Raw genomic sequence first — 17,458 nt, 5'->3', positions numbered from 1 at the left:
GATCCTCCAGGACCACCTTCCAATGCCCGGGTCACAGATACTACCAAGAAATCTGCTTCTTTAGCTTGGAGCAAGCCTCATTATGACGGTGGGCTTGAAATCACAGGTTATGTGGTGGAGCACCAAAAAGTAGGAGATGAGACATGGATAAAAGATACCACAGGACCTGCTCTCAGAATCACCGAATTTGTTGTCCCTGATCTTCAGACTAAAGAAAAATACAATTTCAGAATCAGTGCTGTCAATGATGCTGGTGTTGGGGAGCCAGCTGTGATTCCTGATGTTGAAATTGTAGAGCGGGAAATGGCTCCTGATTTCGAATTGGATGCCGAGCTCCGAAGAACACTTGTTGTTAGAGCAGGGCTCAGCATTAGAATCTTTGTGCCAATTAAAGGTCGCCCTGCCCCGGAAGTGACATGGACCAAAGATGACATCAATCTGAAAACCCGTGCCAATATTGAAAACACAGAATCGTTTACTCTTCTGATTATTCCAGAATGTAACAGATACGACACTGGAAAATTTGTGATGACCATTGAAAACCCTGCTGGGAAGAAAAGTGGCTTTGTGAATGTCAGGGTCTTGGATACACCAGGCCCTGTCCTTAACCTGAGGCCAACAGACATCACCAAGGACAGTGTCACCCTGCACTGGGACCTCCCTCTGATAGATGGGGGTTCACGCATAACAAACTATATTGTGGAGAAACGTGAAGCCACACGGAAATCCTATTCCACAGTCACTACCAAGTGCCATAAGTGCACATATAAGGTTACTGGCCTCTCTGAAGGATGTGAATACTTCTTCAGGGTGATGGCAGAAAATGAATATGGAGTTGGTGAACCGTCAGAAACTAAGGAACCCGTAAGAGCCTCTGAAGCACCCTTACCACCGGAAAGCCTGAACATCATGGACATAACTAAAAACACAGTGAGCTTGGCTTGGCCCAAACCTAAACATGATGGTGGTAGTAAGATCACCGGCTATGTAATTGAAGCCCAAAGAAAAGGCTCTGACCATTGGACCCACATCACAACCGTGAAAGGATTGGAATGTGTCGTAAGGAATCTAACCGAAGGGGAGGAATACACGTTCCAAGTGATGGCTGTGAACAGTGCAGGGAGAAGTGCCCCTAGAGAGAGTAGACCTGTCATAGTCAAAGAACAGACAATGCTTCCAGAGTTTGACCTCCGTGGCATCTATCAAAAGTTGGTCATCGCCAAAGCTGGTGACAACATCAAAGTTGAAATTCCAGTGCTTGGTCGACCAAAACCCACAGTGACATGGAAAAAAGGAGACGAGATTCTTAAGCAAACGCAGAGAGTTAATGTTGAAAATACAGCAACTTCCACCATCCTAAACATCAGCGAGTGTGTCAGAAGTGATAGTGGGCCCTACCCATTAACGGCCAAGAACATTGTAGGAGAGGTTGGCGATGTTATCACCATTCAAGTTCATGATATCCCAGGACCGCCTACTGGGCCAATCAAATTTGATGAAGTTTCCTCTGATTTTGTAACCTTCTCTTGGGAACCACCTGAGAATGACGGCGGTGTACCAATAAGCAACTATGTGGTGGAAATGCGACAGACGGACAGTACTACATGGGTTGAGTTAGCAACAACTGTTATACGCACTACTTACAAAGCCACTCACCTTACCACTGGTGTGGAGTATCAGTTCCGTGTAAAAGCTCAAAACAGATACGGAGTTGGTCCAGGCATCACATCAGCATCTATTGTTGCCAACTATCCATTTAAGGTTCCTGGACCTCCAGGTACCCCTCAGATAACTGCAGTTACAAAGGATTCCATGACAATTAGCTGGCATGAGCCACTCTCTGATGGTGGAAGCCCCATTCTAGGCTATCATGTTGAAAGAAAAGAACGAAATGGCATTCTCTGGCAGACTGTGAGCAAAGCATTAGTGCCAGGCAACATTTTTAAGTCAACTGGACTTACAGATGGCATTGCATATGAATTCCGAGTGATTGCAGAAAACATGGCAGGCAAAAGCAAGCCCAGCAAACCATCAGAACCCATGCTTGCCTTGGATCCCATTGACCCACCTGGGAAACCAGTTCCTCTAAACATTACTAGACACACAGTGACACTTAAATGGGCTAAGCCCGAATATACTGGAGGCTTTAAAATCACTAGTTACATAGTGGAAAAGAGAGACCTTCCTAACGGAAGGTGGCTGAAAGCCAACTTCAGCAACATTTTGGAGAATGAATTTACAGTCAGTGGCCTAACAGAAGATGCTGCATATGAATTCCGGGTAATTGCCAAAAATGCTGCCGGTGCCGTCAGTCCACCATCTGAGCCATCAGATGCTATTACATGCAGGGATGACATTGAAGCACCAAGGATACTGGTAGATGTGAAATTTAAGGACACTGTTATATTAAAAGCAGGTGAGGCATTCAAGCTGGAAGCTGACGTTTCAGGTCGCCCCCCTCCAACCATGGAATGGACCAAGGATGGAAAGGAACTCGAAGGCACAGGAAAATTGGAAATAAAAATTGCGGACTTCTCTACATATCTGATAAACAAGGATTCATCAAGAAGGGACAGTGGTGCATACATCCTTACAGCAACTAACCCTGGTGGTTTTGCCAAACACATTTTCAACGTCAAAGTCCTCGACAGACCAGGTCCACCAGAAGGACCTTTAGCTGTGTCTGAAGTGACATCAGAAAAATGTGTGTTATCGTGGTTGCCTCCACTGGATGATGGAGGTGCCAAAATTGATCATTACATAGTACAGAAACGTGAGACCAGCAGATTGGCATGGACCAATGTAGCATCAGAAGTCCAAGTCACAAAACTGAAAGTCACTAAACTCTTAAAAGGCAATGAATATATATTCCGTGTCATGGCTGTAAATAAATATGGAGTTGGAGAGCCACTGGAATCTGAACCTGTGCTTGCAGTGAATCCTTATGGACCTCCTGATCCACCTAAAAACCCTGAAGTGACCACCATCACTAAGGATTCAATGGTTGTCTGCTGGGGACATCCCGATTCAGATGGTGGCAGTGAAATCATCAATTATGTTGTAGAACGCCGTGATAAAGCTGGGCAGCGCTGGGTGAAATGCAACAAGAAAACTGTTACTGACTTAAGATATAAAGTGTCTGGACTGACAGAAGGACATGAATATGAGTTTAGGATCATGGCTGAAAATGCTGCTGGCCTTAGTGCGCCAAGTGCCACCAGTCCATTTTACAAAGCTTGTGACACCATATTTAAACCTGGCCCCCCAGGGAACCCACGCGTCCTAGATACAAGCAGATCATCCATCTCAATTGCTTGGAATAAACCTATCTATGATGGGGGCTCAGAAATCACTGGCTATATGGTTGAGATTGCCCTGCCGGAAGAAGATGAATGGCAAGTTGTCACTCCACCTGCTGGGCTCAAAGCAACTTCTTACACCATCACCAACCTTGTAGAGAATCAGGAATATAAAATCCGCATCTATGCCATGAATTCTGAAGGACTGGGGGAACCTGCCCTCGTACCTGGTACTCCAAAGGCTGAAGACAGAATGCTGCCTCCGGAAATTGAACTGGATGCTGACTTGCGCAAAGTTGTTACCATCAGAGCCTGTTGCACCCTGAGACTTTTTGTTCCCATCAAAGGCAGGCCTGCGCCAGAGGTGAAATGGGCCCGGGAACATGGGGAATCATTGGACAAAGCTAGCATTGAATCCACAAGCTCCTACACTCTGCTTATTGTTGGAAACGTAAACAGATTTGACAGTGGCAAATACATACTAACTGTGGAAAACAGCTCAGGCAGCAAGTCCGCCTTCGTCAATGTTAGAGTCCTAGATACACCAGGCCCTCCACAGGATCTTAAGGTAAAGGAAGTCACTAAAACATCTGTCACATTGACATGGGATCCCCCTCTCCTTGACGGAGGCTCAAAAATAAAGAACTACATTGTTGAAAAGCGAGAATCGACAAGAAAGGCTTACTCAACTGTTGCAACCAACTGCCACAAGACTTCCTGGAAGGTAGACCAGCTTCAAGAAGGCAGCAGTTACTATTTTAGGGTTCTTGCAGAAAATGAATATGGCGTTGGGCTACCTGCTGAAACCGCAGAATCTGTGAAAGCTTCAGAACGTCCACTTCCTCCTGGAAAAATAACTCTGGTGGATGTCACAAGAAACAGTGTGTCACTCTCCTGGGAGAAGCCAGAGCACGATGGAGGCAGTCGAATTCTGGGCTACATCGTGGAGATGCAAAGCAAAGGCAGTGACAAATGGTCCACATGCGCCACAGTCAAAGTCACGGAAGCCACCATAACTGGGTTGATCCAGGGTGAAGAATATTCTTTCCGTGTTTCAGCTCAGAATGAAAAGGGCATCAGTGATCCTCGACAGCTGAGTGTGCCAGTCATTGCCAAAGATCTTGTCATCCCGCCAGCCTTCAAACTCCTATTCAATACTTTCACCGTACTGGCAGGTGAAGACCTAAAAATTGATGTTCCATTCATTGGACGTCCTACCCCAGCTGTAACCTGGCACAAAGATGAAGTACCTCTGAAGCAAACAACTAGAGTAAACGCGGAGAGTACAGATAATAATTCCCTACTGACAATAAAGGAAGCCTGCCGAGAAGATGTTGGCCACTACATAGTTAAGCTGACTAACTCAGCAGGTGAAGCTACTGAAACCCTTAATGTCATTGTTCTTGACAAGCCAGGACCTCCTACCGGACCAGTGAAAATGGATGAAGTGACAGCTGATAGTATTACTCTTTCCTGGGAGCCACCAAAGTATGATGGTGGAAGTTCTATCAACAATTACATTGTTGAGAAACGAGACACTTCCACAACCACCTGGCAAATTGTGTCAGCAACAGTTGCAAGGACAACAATAAAGGCTTCCAGATTAAAGACTGGATGTGAATATCAGTTTAGAATAGCCGCTGAAAACAGATACGGAAAGAGCACCTACCTGAATTCAGAGCCCATTGTAGCTCAGTATCCATTCAAAGTCCCTGGTCCTCCAGGCACACCATTTGTCACACACTCCTCCCGAGACAGCATGGAAGTACAATGGAATGAGCCCGTCAATGACGGTGGAAGCAGAGTCATCGGTTATCACTTAGAACGCAAGGAGAGAAATAGCATCCTCTGGGTGAAGTTGAATAAAACACCTATTCCTCAAACCAAGTTTAAGACAACTGGTCTAGAAGAGGGCATTGAATATGAATTTAGAGTCTCTGCAGAGAACATTGTAGGTATTGGCAAGCCAAGTAAGGTCTCAGAATGTTACGTAGCTCGTGACCCATGTGATCCACCAGGTCGGCCAGAGGCCATCATTGTCACAAGGAATTCTGTGACTCTTCAGTGGAAGAAACCTGCCTATGATGGTGGAAGCAAGATCACTGGGTATGTTGTTGAGAAGAAAGAATTGCCCGATGGCCGCTGGATGAAAGCCAGTTTCACAAACATTATTGACACTCAGTTTGAGGTAACTGGCCTAGTTGAAGATCACAGGTATGAGTTCCGGGTGATAGCTCGAAATGCTGCAGGAGTGTTTAGTGAGCCCTCAGAGAGCACGGGGGCAATAACAGCAAGAGATGAGATCGAGCCACCTCGAATAAGTATGGATCCAAAGTACAAAGACACAATTGTGGTCCATGCTGGTGAATCCTTCAGAGTTGATGCTGATATTTATGGCAAACCAATACCAACTACTCAGTGGGTAAAAGGTGACCAGGAACTTTCAAATACAGCTCGACTGGACATAAAGAGCACTGACTTTGCTACAAGTCTCAGTGTAAAGGATGCATTCCGGGATGACAGTGGAAATTACATACTGAAAGCCAAAAATGTCGCAGGAGAAAGATCAGTTACCGTCAACGTCAAAGTTCTGGATAGACCAGGACCACCTGAAGGACCTATTGAGATATCAGGTGTTACAGCAGAAAAATGCACACTAGCTTGGAAACCTCCACTCCAGGATGGTGGGAGTGACATCACAAACTATGTTGTAGAAAGGAGGGAAACCAGCCGGCTCGTTTGGACAGTGGTTGATGCTAACGTGCAAACTCTCAGCTGCAAGGTCACTAAGCTTCTTGAAGGCAATGAATATATTTTCCGTGTAATGGCTGTGAACAAATATGGTGTTGGTGAACCTCTGGAATCCGAGCCAATAATTGCCAAGAATCCCTTCGTAGTGCCAGATGCACCAAAAGCTCCAGAAGTCACAACAGTGACCAAGGACTCCATGATCGTAGTGTGGGAAAGGCCAGCATCTGATGGTGGCAGTGAAATTCTCGGGTATGTTCTTGAGAAACGAGATAAGGAAGGCATCAGATGGACAAGATGCCATAAGCGACTTATTGGGGAATTGCGCTTGAGAGTTACCGGACTCCTAGAAAATCACAGTTATGAATTCAGAGTCTCAGCAGAGAATGCTGCTGGACTTAGTGAACCAAGCCCTCCTTCTGCTTACCAAAAGGCATGTGATCCTATTTACAAGCCAGGACCTCCAAACAACCCCAAAGTCATGGATATTACCAGATCTTCAGTTTTCCTTTCCTGGAGCAAACCCATATACGATGGTGGCTGTGAAATCCAAGGATACATCGTTGAAAAATGTGATGTGAGTGTCGGTGAATGGACAATGTGTACTCCACCCACTGGAATCAATAAAACAAATATAGAAGTAGAGAAGCTACTGGAAAAGCATGAATATAACTTCCGTATCTGTGCTGTGAATAAAGCTGGAGTTGGTGACCATGCTGATGTCCCTGGACCTGTTATAGTTGAAGAAAAATTGGAAGCACCAGATATTGACCTAGACCTAGAATTACGAAAAATCATAAATATAAGAGCTGGTGGCTCCTTAAGACTATTTGTTCCTATCAAAGGTCGTCCTACACCAGAAGTTAAATGGGGGAAGGTGGATGGTGAAATCCGAGATGCAGCCATAATTGACACCACTAGCAGTTTCACCTCTCTTGTTCTTGACAACGTCAACCGATATGATAGTGGAAAATACACTCTCACATTAGAAAACAGCAGTGGAACCAAGTCTGCCTTTGTTACTGTCAGAGTCCTGGACACACCGAGTCCACCTGTTAACCTGAAAGTCACTGAAATCACCAAAGACTCAGTATCTATTACCTGGGAGCCTCCTCTGTTGGATGGCGGGTCCAAAATTAAAAATTACATTGTTGAAAAACGTGAAGCCACAAGAAAATCATATGCTGCTGTCGTAACAAATTGCCATAAGAATTCTTGGAAAATCGACCAACTGCAAGAGGGTTGCAGTTACTACTTCAGAGTCACAGCTGAGAACGAGTACGGAATTGGCCTTCCTGCCCGTACTGCTGATCCAATCAAAGTTGCAGAAGTCCCACAGCCTCCAGGAAAAATAACTGTAGATGATGTCACCAGAAACAGTGTCTCTTTGAGTTGGACAAAGCCTGAACATGACGGTGGCAGTAAAATCATACAATATATTGTGGAAATGCAAGCAAAACACAGTGAGAAATGGTCAGAGTGTGCTCGAGTTAAGTCGCTTGAAGCAGTAATTACCAACCTCACTCAGGGAGAAGAATATCTTTTTAGAGTTGTTGCTGTAAATGAAAAGGGAAGAAGTGATCCTAGGTCTCTTGCAGTTCCAATAGTTGCCAAAGATCTGGTCATTGAGCCAGATGTAAAGCCAGCATTCAGCAGTTACAGTGTACAGGTTGGCCAAGATCTGAAGATAGAAGTACCAATTTCTGGACGTCCCAAGCCAACTATTACCTGGACTAAAGATGGTCAACCACTGAAGCAAACCACAAGAATCAATGTTACTGATTCACTTGATCTCACCATACTCACTATAAAAGAAACACATAAGGATGATGGTGGACAATATGGAATCACAGTTGCCAATGTGGTTGGTCAGAAAACAGCATCCATCGACATTGTGACACTAGATAAACCTGATCCTCCAAAGGGCCCTGTTAAATTTGATGAAGTCAGTGCTGAAAGCATTACAATATCTTGGAATCCTCCATTATACACTGGTGGCTGCCAAATTACCAACTACATTGTTCAGAAAAGAGATACGACCACCACAGTATGGGATGTTGTTTCTGCTACTGTTGCTAGAACCACACTCAAAGTGACCAAACTGAAAACTGGCACAGAGTATCAATTCAGAATATTTGCTGAAAATCGGTATGGACAAAGCTTCGCTTTAGACTCTGAGCCAATTATAGCTCAATACCCCTACAAAGAACCAGGCCCTCCGGGCACACCATTTGTTACAGCTATTTCCAAAGACTCCATGGTTGTCCAGTGGCATGAGCCAATCAACAACGGCGGAAGTCCTGTCATAGGTTATCACCTTGAGAGGAAGGAAAGAAATAGTATTTTGTGGACAAGAGTCAACAAAACTATTATTCATGATACACAGTTTAAAGCACAGAATTTGGAGGAAGGCATCGAATATGAATTCAGAGTCTATGCCGAAAATATTGTCGGTGTAGGTAAAGCAAGCAAGAATTCTGAATGCTATGTAGCCAGAGATCCCTGTGACCCACCAGGAACCCCAGAAGCAATCATAGTTAAAAGAAATGAAATCACTTTACAATGGACCAAGCCTGTCTATGATGGTGGAAGTATGATCACAGGCTACATTGTAGAGAAACGTGATTTGCCTGAGGGACGCTGGATGAAAGCCAGCTTCACTAATGTCATTGAAACGCAATTTACCGTGTCAGGCCTTACTGAAGATCAGAGATACGAATTCAGAGTCATTGCCAAGAATGCAGCTGGTACATTAAGTAAACCCTCTGATAGCACTGGACCGATAACTGCCAAGGATGAGGTCGAACTCCCAAGAATCTCAATGGATCCTAAATTCAGAGACACAATTGTGGTCAATGCTGGAGAAACCTTCAGGCTCGAGGCCGACGTCCATGGAAAGCCCCTCCCTACCATTGAGTGGTTAAGAGGAGATAAAGAGGTTGAAGAATCTGCCAGGTGTGAAATAAAGAACACAGATTTCAAGGCTTTACTTATTGTAAAGGATGCCATTAGAATTGATGGGGGACAGTATATCTTAAGAGCTTCCAATGTTGCTGGTTCTAAGTCCTTCCCAGTAAATGTAAAAGTATTAGATAGACCAGGACCTCCAGAAGGGCCAGTCCAGGTAACTGGAGTCACTTGTGAAAAATGTACTTTAGCATGGTCTCCACCACTTCAAGATGGTGGTAGTGACATTTCTCACTATGCCGTGGAAAAGCGAGAAACCAGTAGACTTGCATGGACTGTTGTTGCTTCAGAAGTTGTGACCAATTCTCTCAAAGTCACCAAACTCTTAGAAGGGAATGAGTATATTTTCCGTATAATGGCTGTCAATAAATATGGTGTTGGAGAGCCCTTGGAATCTGCACCAGTACTAATGAAAAATCCATTTGTGCTTCCTGGGCCACCAAAGAACTTGGAAGTCACAAACATTGCCAAGGACTCTATGACCGTCTGTTGGAGCCGTCCAGATAGTGATGGTGGAAGTGAGATTACTGGTTACATTGTAGAGAAAAGAGACAGAAGTGGCATTCGGTGGATAAAATGCAATAAACGCCGCATTACAGACTTGCGCCTAAGAGTAACAGGATTAACAGAAGATCATGAATATGAATTCAGAGTCTCGGCAGAAAATGCTGCTGGAGTTGGAGAACCAAGCCCACCTACAGCTTATTATAAGGCTTGTGATCCTGTCTTCAAACCTGGACCACCCACTAATGCACACATTGTAGACACCACTAAAAATTCAATTACACTTGCCTGGGGCAAACCCATCTATGATGGTGGCAGTGAGGTTCTGGGATACATCATAGAAATCTGTAAAGCAGATGAAGAGGAATGGCAAATGGTTACACCACAGACTGGGCTGAAAGCCACTCGATTTGAAATCCTAAAACTCACTGAACACCAAGAGTATAAAATAAGAGTGTGTGCCCTTAACAAAGTTGGTTTAGGTGAAGCTGCCACAGTTCCCGGAACTGTGAAACCAGAAGATAAACTTGAAGCACCCGAACTTGACCTGGACTCTGAATTAAGGAAAGGAATCGTGGTCAGAGCTGGTGGATCTGCCAGGATTCACATCCCATTCAAAGGCCGTCCAACACCTGATATCACCTGGTCTCGAGAAGAAGGTGAATTTACAGATAAGGTCCAGGTTGAAAAGGGAGTAAACTATACCCAACTTTCCATTGATAACTGTGACAGAAATGATGCTGGAAAATATATCCTCAAGCTAGAAAACAGCAGTGGCTCTAAGACAGCTTTTGTAACTGTGAAGGTTCTTGACACTCCAGGACCACCACAGAATTTGGCAGTCAAAGAAGTGAGAAAAGATTCTGTCGTTCTGGTATGGGAACCACCCATAATTGATGGGGGTGCTAAGATCAAGAATTATGTTATCGATAAACGTGAGTCAACCAGAAAAGCATATGCCAACGTGAGTAGCAAATGCAACAAAACTAGCTTTAAAGTCGAGAATCTTACAGAAGGAGCCATTTATTACTTCAGAGTAATGGCTGAAAATGAATTCGGAGTGGGTGTTCCAGTGGAAACCATTGATGCTGTGAAAGCTGCTGAACCTCCTTCCCCACCAGGAAAAGTGACACTCACCGATGTGTCCCAGACCAGTGCATCGCTCATGTGGGAGAAGCCTGAACACGATGGTGGGAGCAGAGTCCTGGGTTATGTTGTTGAAATGCAGCCCAAGGGAACTGACAAATGGAGCATCGTGGCTGAATCCAAAGTCTGTAATGCAGTTGTCACTGGCTTGAGCTCTGGACAAGAATACCAGTTCCGTGTCAAGGCTTACAATGAGAAAGGGAAAAGTGATCCAAGAATACTCGGTGTTCCTGTTATAGCCAAGGACTTGACCATTCAGCCTTGCTTTAAGCTACCATTTAACACATACAGTGTACAAGCTGGAGAAGACCTTAAAGTAGAAATTCCAGTGATAGGCCGGCCAAGACCTGAGATTTCTTGGGTCAAGGATGGTGAACCTCTAAAGCAGACCACAAGAGTAAATATTGAAGAAACGACAACTTCAACAATTTTACACATTAAAGAAAGTAGCAAAGATGACTTTGGGAAATACACCATAATGGCAACCAATAGTGCAGGTACAGCAACAGAAGATCTCAGCATTATTGTTTTGGAAAAGCCTGGACCTCCAGTTGGGCCAGTTCGGTTCGATGAAATCAGTGCAGACTTTGTGGTTGTATCTTGGGAACCTCCAGCTTACACCGGTGGCTGTCAGATAAGCAACTACATCGTAGAGAAGCGAGATACAACCACCACCACCTGGCAAATTGTATCTGCAACCGTTGCAAGAACCACCATTAAAATAACCAAACTGAAAACAGGCTCAGAGTACCAGTTTAGAATTTGTGCTGAAAACAGATATGGCAAAAGTGCTCCACTAGATTCTAAGCCAGTTACTGTACAATATCCATTTAAAGAACCTGGGCCACCAGGAACTCCTTTTGTAACATCCATCTCCAAAGATCAGATGCTGGTGCAATGGCATGAGCCAGTTAATGATGGAGGCAGCAAAGTTATTGGCTACCATCTTGAACAGAAAGAAAAGAACAGCATTTTATGGGTGAAGTTAAATAAAACTCCCATTCAAGACACCAAATTCAAGACAACTGGTCTTGATGAAGGCCTTGAGTATGAGTTCAAAGTTTCTGCTGAAAACATTGTTGGCATTGGCAAGCCTAGCAAAGTGTCAGAATGTTTTGTTGCTCGTGACCCATGTGATCCACCTGGTCGCCCTGAAGCCATTGTCATCACAAGAAACAGTGTCACACTGAAATGGAAGAAACCTGCCTATGATGGTGGTAGCAAAATCACAGGTTATATCGTAGAAAAGAAAGACCTACCCGATGGCCGTTGGATGAAAGCCAGCTTTACCAATGTATTGGAAAATGAATTTACAGTGAGTGGCCTCGTAGAAGATCAGAGATATGAATTTAGAGTAATTGCAAGAAATGCAGCTGGCAATTTAAGTGAACCATCTGAAAGTAGTGGTGCCATTACTGCAAGAGATGAAATTGATGCACCCAATGCCTCATTGGATCCAAAATACAAAGATGTCATTGTTGTTCACGCTGGAGAGACTTTTGTTCTTGAAGCTGATATCCGTGGCAAACCTATACCTGATATTGTCTGGTCTAAAGACGGGAGAGAGCTTGAAGAAACAGTTGCCAGGATGGAAATTAAGTCCACTATTCAGAAGACAACTCTTGTTGTCAAAGATTGTATACGCACAGATGGAGGACAGTATGTTCTGAAACTCAGCAACGTTGGTGGTACCAAGTCCATACCAATCACCGTGAAGGTCCTTGACAGGCCAGGACCTCCTGAAGGGCCTCTGAAAGTTTCTGGGGTTACAGCAGAAAAGTGTTACCTGGCATGGAACCCACCTTTGCAAGATGGTGGTGCTAGTATTTCACACTACATCATTGAAAAGAGAGAGACAAGCAGACTTTCCTGGACTCAGGTTTCAACTGAAGTACAGGCCCTGAACTACAAAGTCACCAAGCTTCTGCCTGGTAATGAATACATCTTCCGTGTCATGGCTGTGAATAAATATGGAATTGGAGAGCCCCTGGAGTCTGAGCCTGTTATAGCCTGTAATCCTTATAAACCACCCGGTCCTCCATCAACACCTGAAGCCTCTGCAATCACCAAAGATTCCATGGTAGTAACGTGGGCACGCCCCGTGGATGATGGAGGGGCTGAAATTGAAGGCTACATTCTTGAAAAACGAGACAAAGAAGGCATTAGATGGACGAAATGCAACAAGAAAACACTGACAGATCTCCGGCTCAGGGTAACAGGTCTCACCGAGGGCCATTCCTATGAATTCCGGGTTGCTGCTGAAAATGCAGCTGGTGTGGGTGAACCTAGTGAGCCATCTGTTTTCTACCGTGCATGTGATGCCTTGTACCCACCAGGCCCACCAAGCAATCCAAAAGTGACAGACACATCCAGATCTTCAGTCTCCCTGGCATGGAATAAGCCAATTTATGATGGTGGTGCACCTGTTAAAGGCTATGTTATTGAGGCTAAAGAGGCAGCCGCTGATGAATGGACAACCTGCACTCCACCCACAGGATTACAAGGAAAGCAGTTCACAGTGACCAAGCTTAAGGAAAATACTGAATATAACTTCCGTATTTGTGCTTTCAATTCTGAAGGTGTAGGTGAACCTGCCACTATCCCTGGTTCAGTTGTGGCTCAGGAAAGGGTAGAGCCACCAGAAATAGAGCTTGATGCTGACCTCAGAAAAGTAGTCATCCTGCGTGCAAGTGCTACTTTACGCTTATTTGTTACTATCAAAGGTCGACCAGAACCAGAAGTTAAGTGGGAGAAAGCTGAAGGCATTCTTACTGAGAGGGCCCAGATTGAGGTGACCAGCTCATATACAATGTTGGTCATTGATAATGTTACCAGATTTGACAGTGGCCGGTATAACCTGACATTAGAAAATAACAGTGGCTCCAAAACAGCTTTTGTCAATGTCAGAGTTCTCGACTCACCCAGTGCCCCTGTGAATCTGACTGTAAGAGAAGTGAAGAAAGATTCGGTGACATTGTCCTGGGAACCTCCACTTATTGATGGTGGAGCTAAGATTACAAACTATATCGTTGAAAAGCGAGAAACTACAAGAAAAGCCTATGCTACCATTACCAACAACTGCACTAAGAATACTTTCAAAATTGAAAATCTGCAGGAAGGATGTTCTTACTACTTCCGAGTTTTGGCTTCCAATGAATATGGGATTGGCTTGCCCGCTGAAACAACTGAACCCGTTAAAGTGTCTGAACCACCCCTCCCACCTGGAAGAGTAACTCTAGTTGATGTGACCCGCAATACAGCTACACTTAAGTGGGAGAAACCAGAAAGTGATGGTGGCAGCAAAATTACTGGTTATGTAGTCGAAATGCAAACTAAAGGGAGTGAAAAATGGAGCACTTGCACACAAGTGAAGACTCTAGAAGCAACTGTATCCGGCCTAACTGCAGGAGAAGAGTATGTCTTCAGGGTCTCTGCAGTAAATGAAAAAGGAAGAAGTGATCCAAGACAACTTGGAGTGCCAGTAATTGCAAGGGACATTGAAATAAAGCCTTCCGTTGAGCTTCCTTTCCATACTTTCAATGTCAAGGCTGGAGACCAACTTAAGATTGATGTACCATTCAAAGGCAGACCTCAAGCCACTGTATCATGGAAAAAAGATGGTCAGGCTCTTAGAGAAACAACTCGAGTCAACATTTCTTCTTCAAAGACAGTAACATCACTTTCTATTAAGGAAGCTTCCAGGGAAGATGTTGGAACTTACGAATTGTGTGTTTCCAACAGTGCTGGATCCTTAACAGTTCCTATTACTGTAATCATCCTGGACAAACCAGGACCACCAGGACCTATCCACATTGATGAGGTTAGCTGTGACAATGTAACCATCTCTTGGAATCCTCCAGAATATGATGGTGGTTGCCAAATTAGCAATTATATTGTTGAAAAGAGGGAAACTACTTCTACTACATGGCAGGTAGTGTCACAAGCAGTTGCAAGAACATCTATTAAAATAGTGCGTCTGACAACAGGAAGTGAGTATCAGTTCCGTGTCTGTGCAGAAAACCGCTATGGAAAGAGTTCCTACAGTGAATCTTCAGCTATTGTTGCAGAGTATCCGTTCAGCCCCCCAGGTCCACCTGGTACCCCTAAAGTGGTTCATGCCACAAAATCTACCATGGTTGTAAGCTGGCAAGTACCAGTTAATGATGGAGGAAGTCAAGTCATTGGCTATCATCTAGAATATAAAGAAAGAAGCAGCATTCTCTGGTCAAAAGCAAATAAAATCCTCATTGCTGATACTCAAATGAAAGTCTCTGGTCTTGATGAAGGACTGATGTATGAGTATCGTGTATATGCTGAGAATATTGCTGGAATTGGCAAATGCAGTAAATCATGTGAACCAGTCGCTGCCAGAGATCCTTGTGACCCTCCCGGACAACCTGAAGTCACCAACATCACAAGAAAATCAGTGTCACTTAAATGGTCTAAACCACATTATGATGGTGGAGCTAAGATCACAGGATACATTGTAGAACGCAGAGAACTACCAGATGGCCGGTGGCTCAAGTGCAACTTCACGAATGTGCAGGAAACATTCTTTGAAGTAACTGAACTAACTGAAGATCAGCGCTATGAATTCCGAGTTTTTGCAAGGAATGCTGCTGATTCAGTTAGCGAACCATCTGAATCCACTGGACCTATTACAGTCAAAGATGATGTTGAGGCGCCAAGGATTATGATGGATGTCAAGTTCCGAGATGTCATGGTTGTTAAGGCTGGGGAAGTCCTTAAGATAAATGCAGACATTGCAGGGCGGCCCCTGCCAGTCATCTCCTGGGCCAAGGATGGTGTTGAAATAGAAGAAAGAGCCAGAACAGAAATTGTCTCCACAGACAACCACACTATGTTAACAGTCAAAGACTGTGTAAGAAGAGACACTGGGCAGTATGTACTTACGGTAAAGAATGTTGCTGGAACTCGGTCAACAACAGTTAATTGCAAGGTACTTGATAAGCCTGGCCCACCAGCAGGACCTCTTGAAATAACTGGCCTGACGGCTGAGAAATGCTCTCTTTCATGGGGACGTCCCCAAGAAGATGGGGGTGCAGACATCGACTATTACATCGTAGAAAAAAGAGAAACAAGCCGTCTTGCATGGACAATATGTGAAGGAGAGCTAAGGACAACATCTTGCAAAGTAACTAAGTTACTTAAAGGCAATGAATACATATTTAGAGTGGCTGGCGTTAACAAATATGGTGTTGGTGAGTCCCTAGAGAGTGTGGCCGTAAAGGCTCTGGATCCATTTACAGTCCCAAGTCCACCCACATCTTTGGAAATTACATCTGTGACCAAAGATTTTATGACACTTTGCTGGTCAAGGCCCGAGAGTGATGGAGGCAGTGATATCTCTGGATATATCATTGAAAGACGGGAGAAAAACAGCCTGCGGTGGGTGCGTGTAAACAAAAAGCCAGTTTATGATCTGAGAGTGAAATCAACAGGACTTCGGGAAGGATGTGAATATGAGTATCGGGTGTATGCCGAAAATGCTGCTGGCTTAAGTCTGCCAAGTGACACCTCTCCCTTAGTTCGGGCAGAAGATCCAGTGTTCTTACCAGCCCCACCATCCAAACCCAAAATTGTGGACTCTGGGAAAACAAACATAACTATCAGCTGGATTAAGCCTCTCTTTGATGGTGGGGCCCCAGTAACTGGATATACCGTGGAATACAAAACATCTGATGAAACTGAGTGGAAAACTGCCATTCAGAGCCTCCGAGGCACAGAATACACAGTAAGCGGGCTGACAACTGGAGCTGAATATGTTTTCAGAGTCAGATCTGTCAATAAGGCCGGCGCTAGTGATCCCAGTGATATCTCTGACCCTCAAATAGCAAAGGAAAGGGAAGAAGAACCTGTATTTGATCTTGACAGTGAAATGAGGAAGACCTTGATTGTCAAGGCTGGTTCCTCATTTACCATAACGGTGCCTTTCCGGGGAAGACCAGTGCCCAATGTCTTGTGGAGCAAACCAGATTCTGACCTCCGCACGAGAGCATATATCGATTCCACAGACTCTAGAACATCACTCACAATTGAAAATGCCAACAGAAACGACTCTGGAAAATACACTTTAACAATTCAGAATGTTTTGAGTGCTGCTTCACTGACCTTCGTTGTCAAAGTGTTAGATTCTCCAGGCCCTCCAGCCAAGATTTCTGTACAAGATGTAACAAAAGAGTCTGCAGTGTTATCCTGGGATGTACCAGAAAATGATGGTGGAGCACCAGTGAAAAACTACCACATAGAAAAACGGGAGGCCAGCAAGAAAGCTTGGGTCTCTGTGACTAACAATTGTAACCGTCTCTCCTATAAAGTTACCAACCTACAAGAAGGGGCTGTTTACTATTTCAGAGTTGCCGGAGAAAATGAGTTTGGTATTGGCGCCCCCGCTGAAACAAAGGAAGGAGTGAAAATAACAGGTATGTTCTGAGAATGAGAAAAACTGTCCATGTCAGTTTTGTTGCAGTAGTGTAAATCATTCTGGAATCTTAAATGCTTTTGATTTACATCCTAAATATGCACACTATTGCATAAAGTGAATTTTTTAGTAGGCAGTTTTCAATGATAAAACTTACGTGGCTAGAAATTTAACACATGTAGAAATTAAGCGTAATTAAGTAACTGAATATGTATGCATAACATGTGTGCATTGACACATACAGAGATTATTATGAGGAAGTTTCTTGCAAGACATTTTATCTTGTTCCTCCTCTACATATGCACATGGATTTAGGGTAAATCTTATTTAATCTGGTTGCTTAAAACAATGT

At 44.2% G+C, this 17,458-nt stretch overlaps 1 protein-coding gene across 1 annotated transcript in view; it reads left to right on the top strand.

The window, feature by feature from the left end:
- TTN (titin) overlaps positions 1 to 17,458 on the top strand; it is a 266,306-nt gene that overhangs the window by 216,620 nt on the left and 32,228 nt on the right. The window contains exon 304 of the mRNA XM_058664684.1: positions 2 to 17,107. Coding sequence (XP_058520667.1) covers positions 2 to 17,107 — 17,106 coding nt within the window. The remainder of the gene's footprint in view (position 1; positions 17,108 to 17,458) is intronic.

The sequence above is a fragment of the Ochotona princeps genome, chromosome 5, assembly GCF_030435755.1.
Source record: "Ochotona princeps isolate mOchPri1 chromosome 5, mOchPri1.hap1, whole genome shotgun sequence".
Classification (NCBI taxonomy): domain Eukaryota; kingdom Metazoa; phylum Chordata; class Mammalia; order Lagomorpha; family Ochotonidae; genus Ochotona; species Ochotona princeps.
Note: the sequence above shows the minus strand (reverse complement) of the source record. Positions and strands in the feature narration are given on the sequence as shown.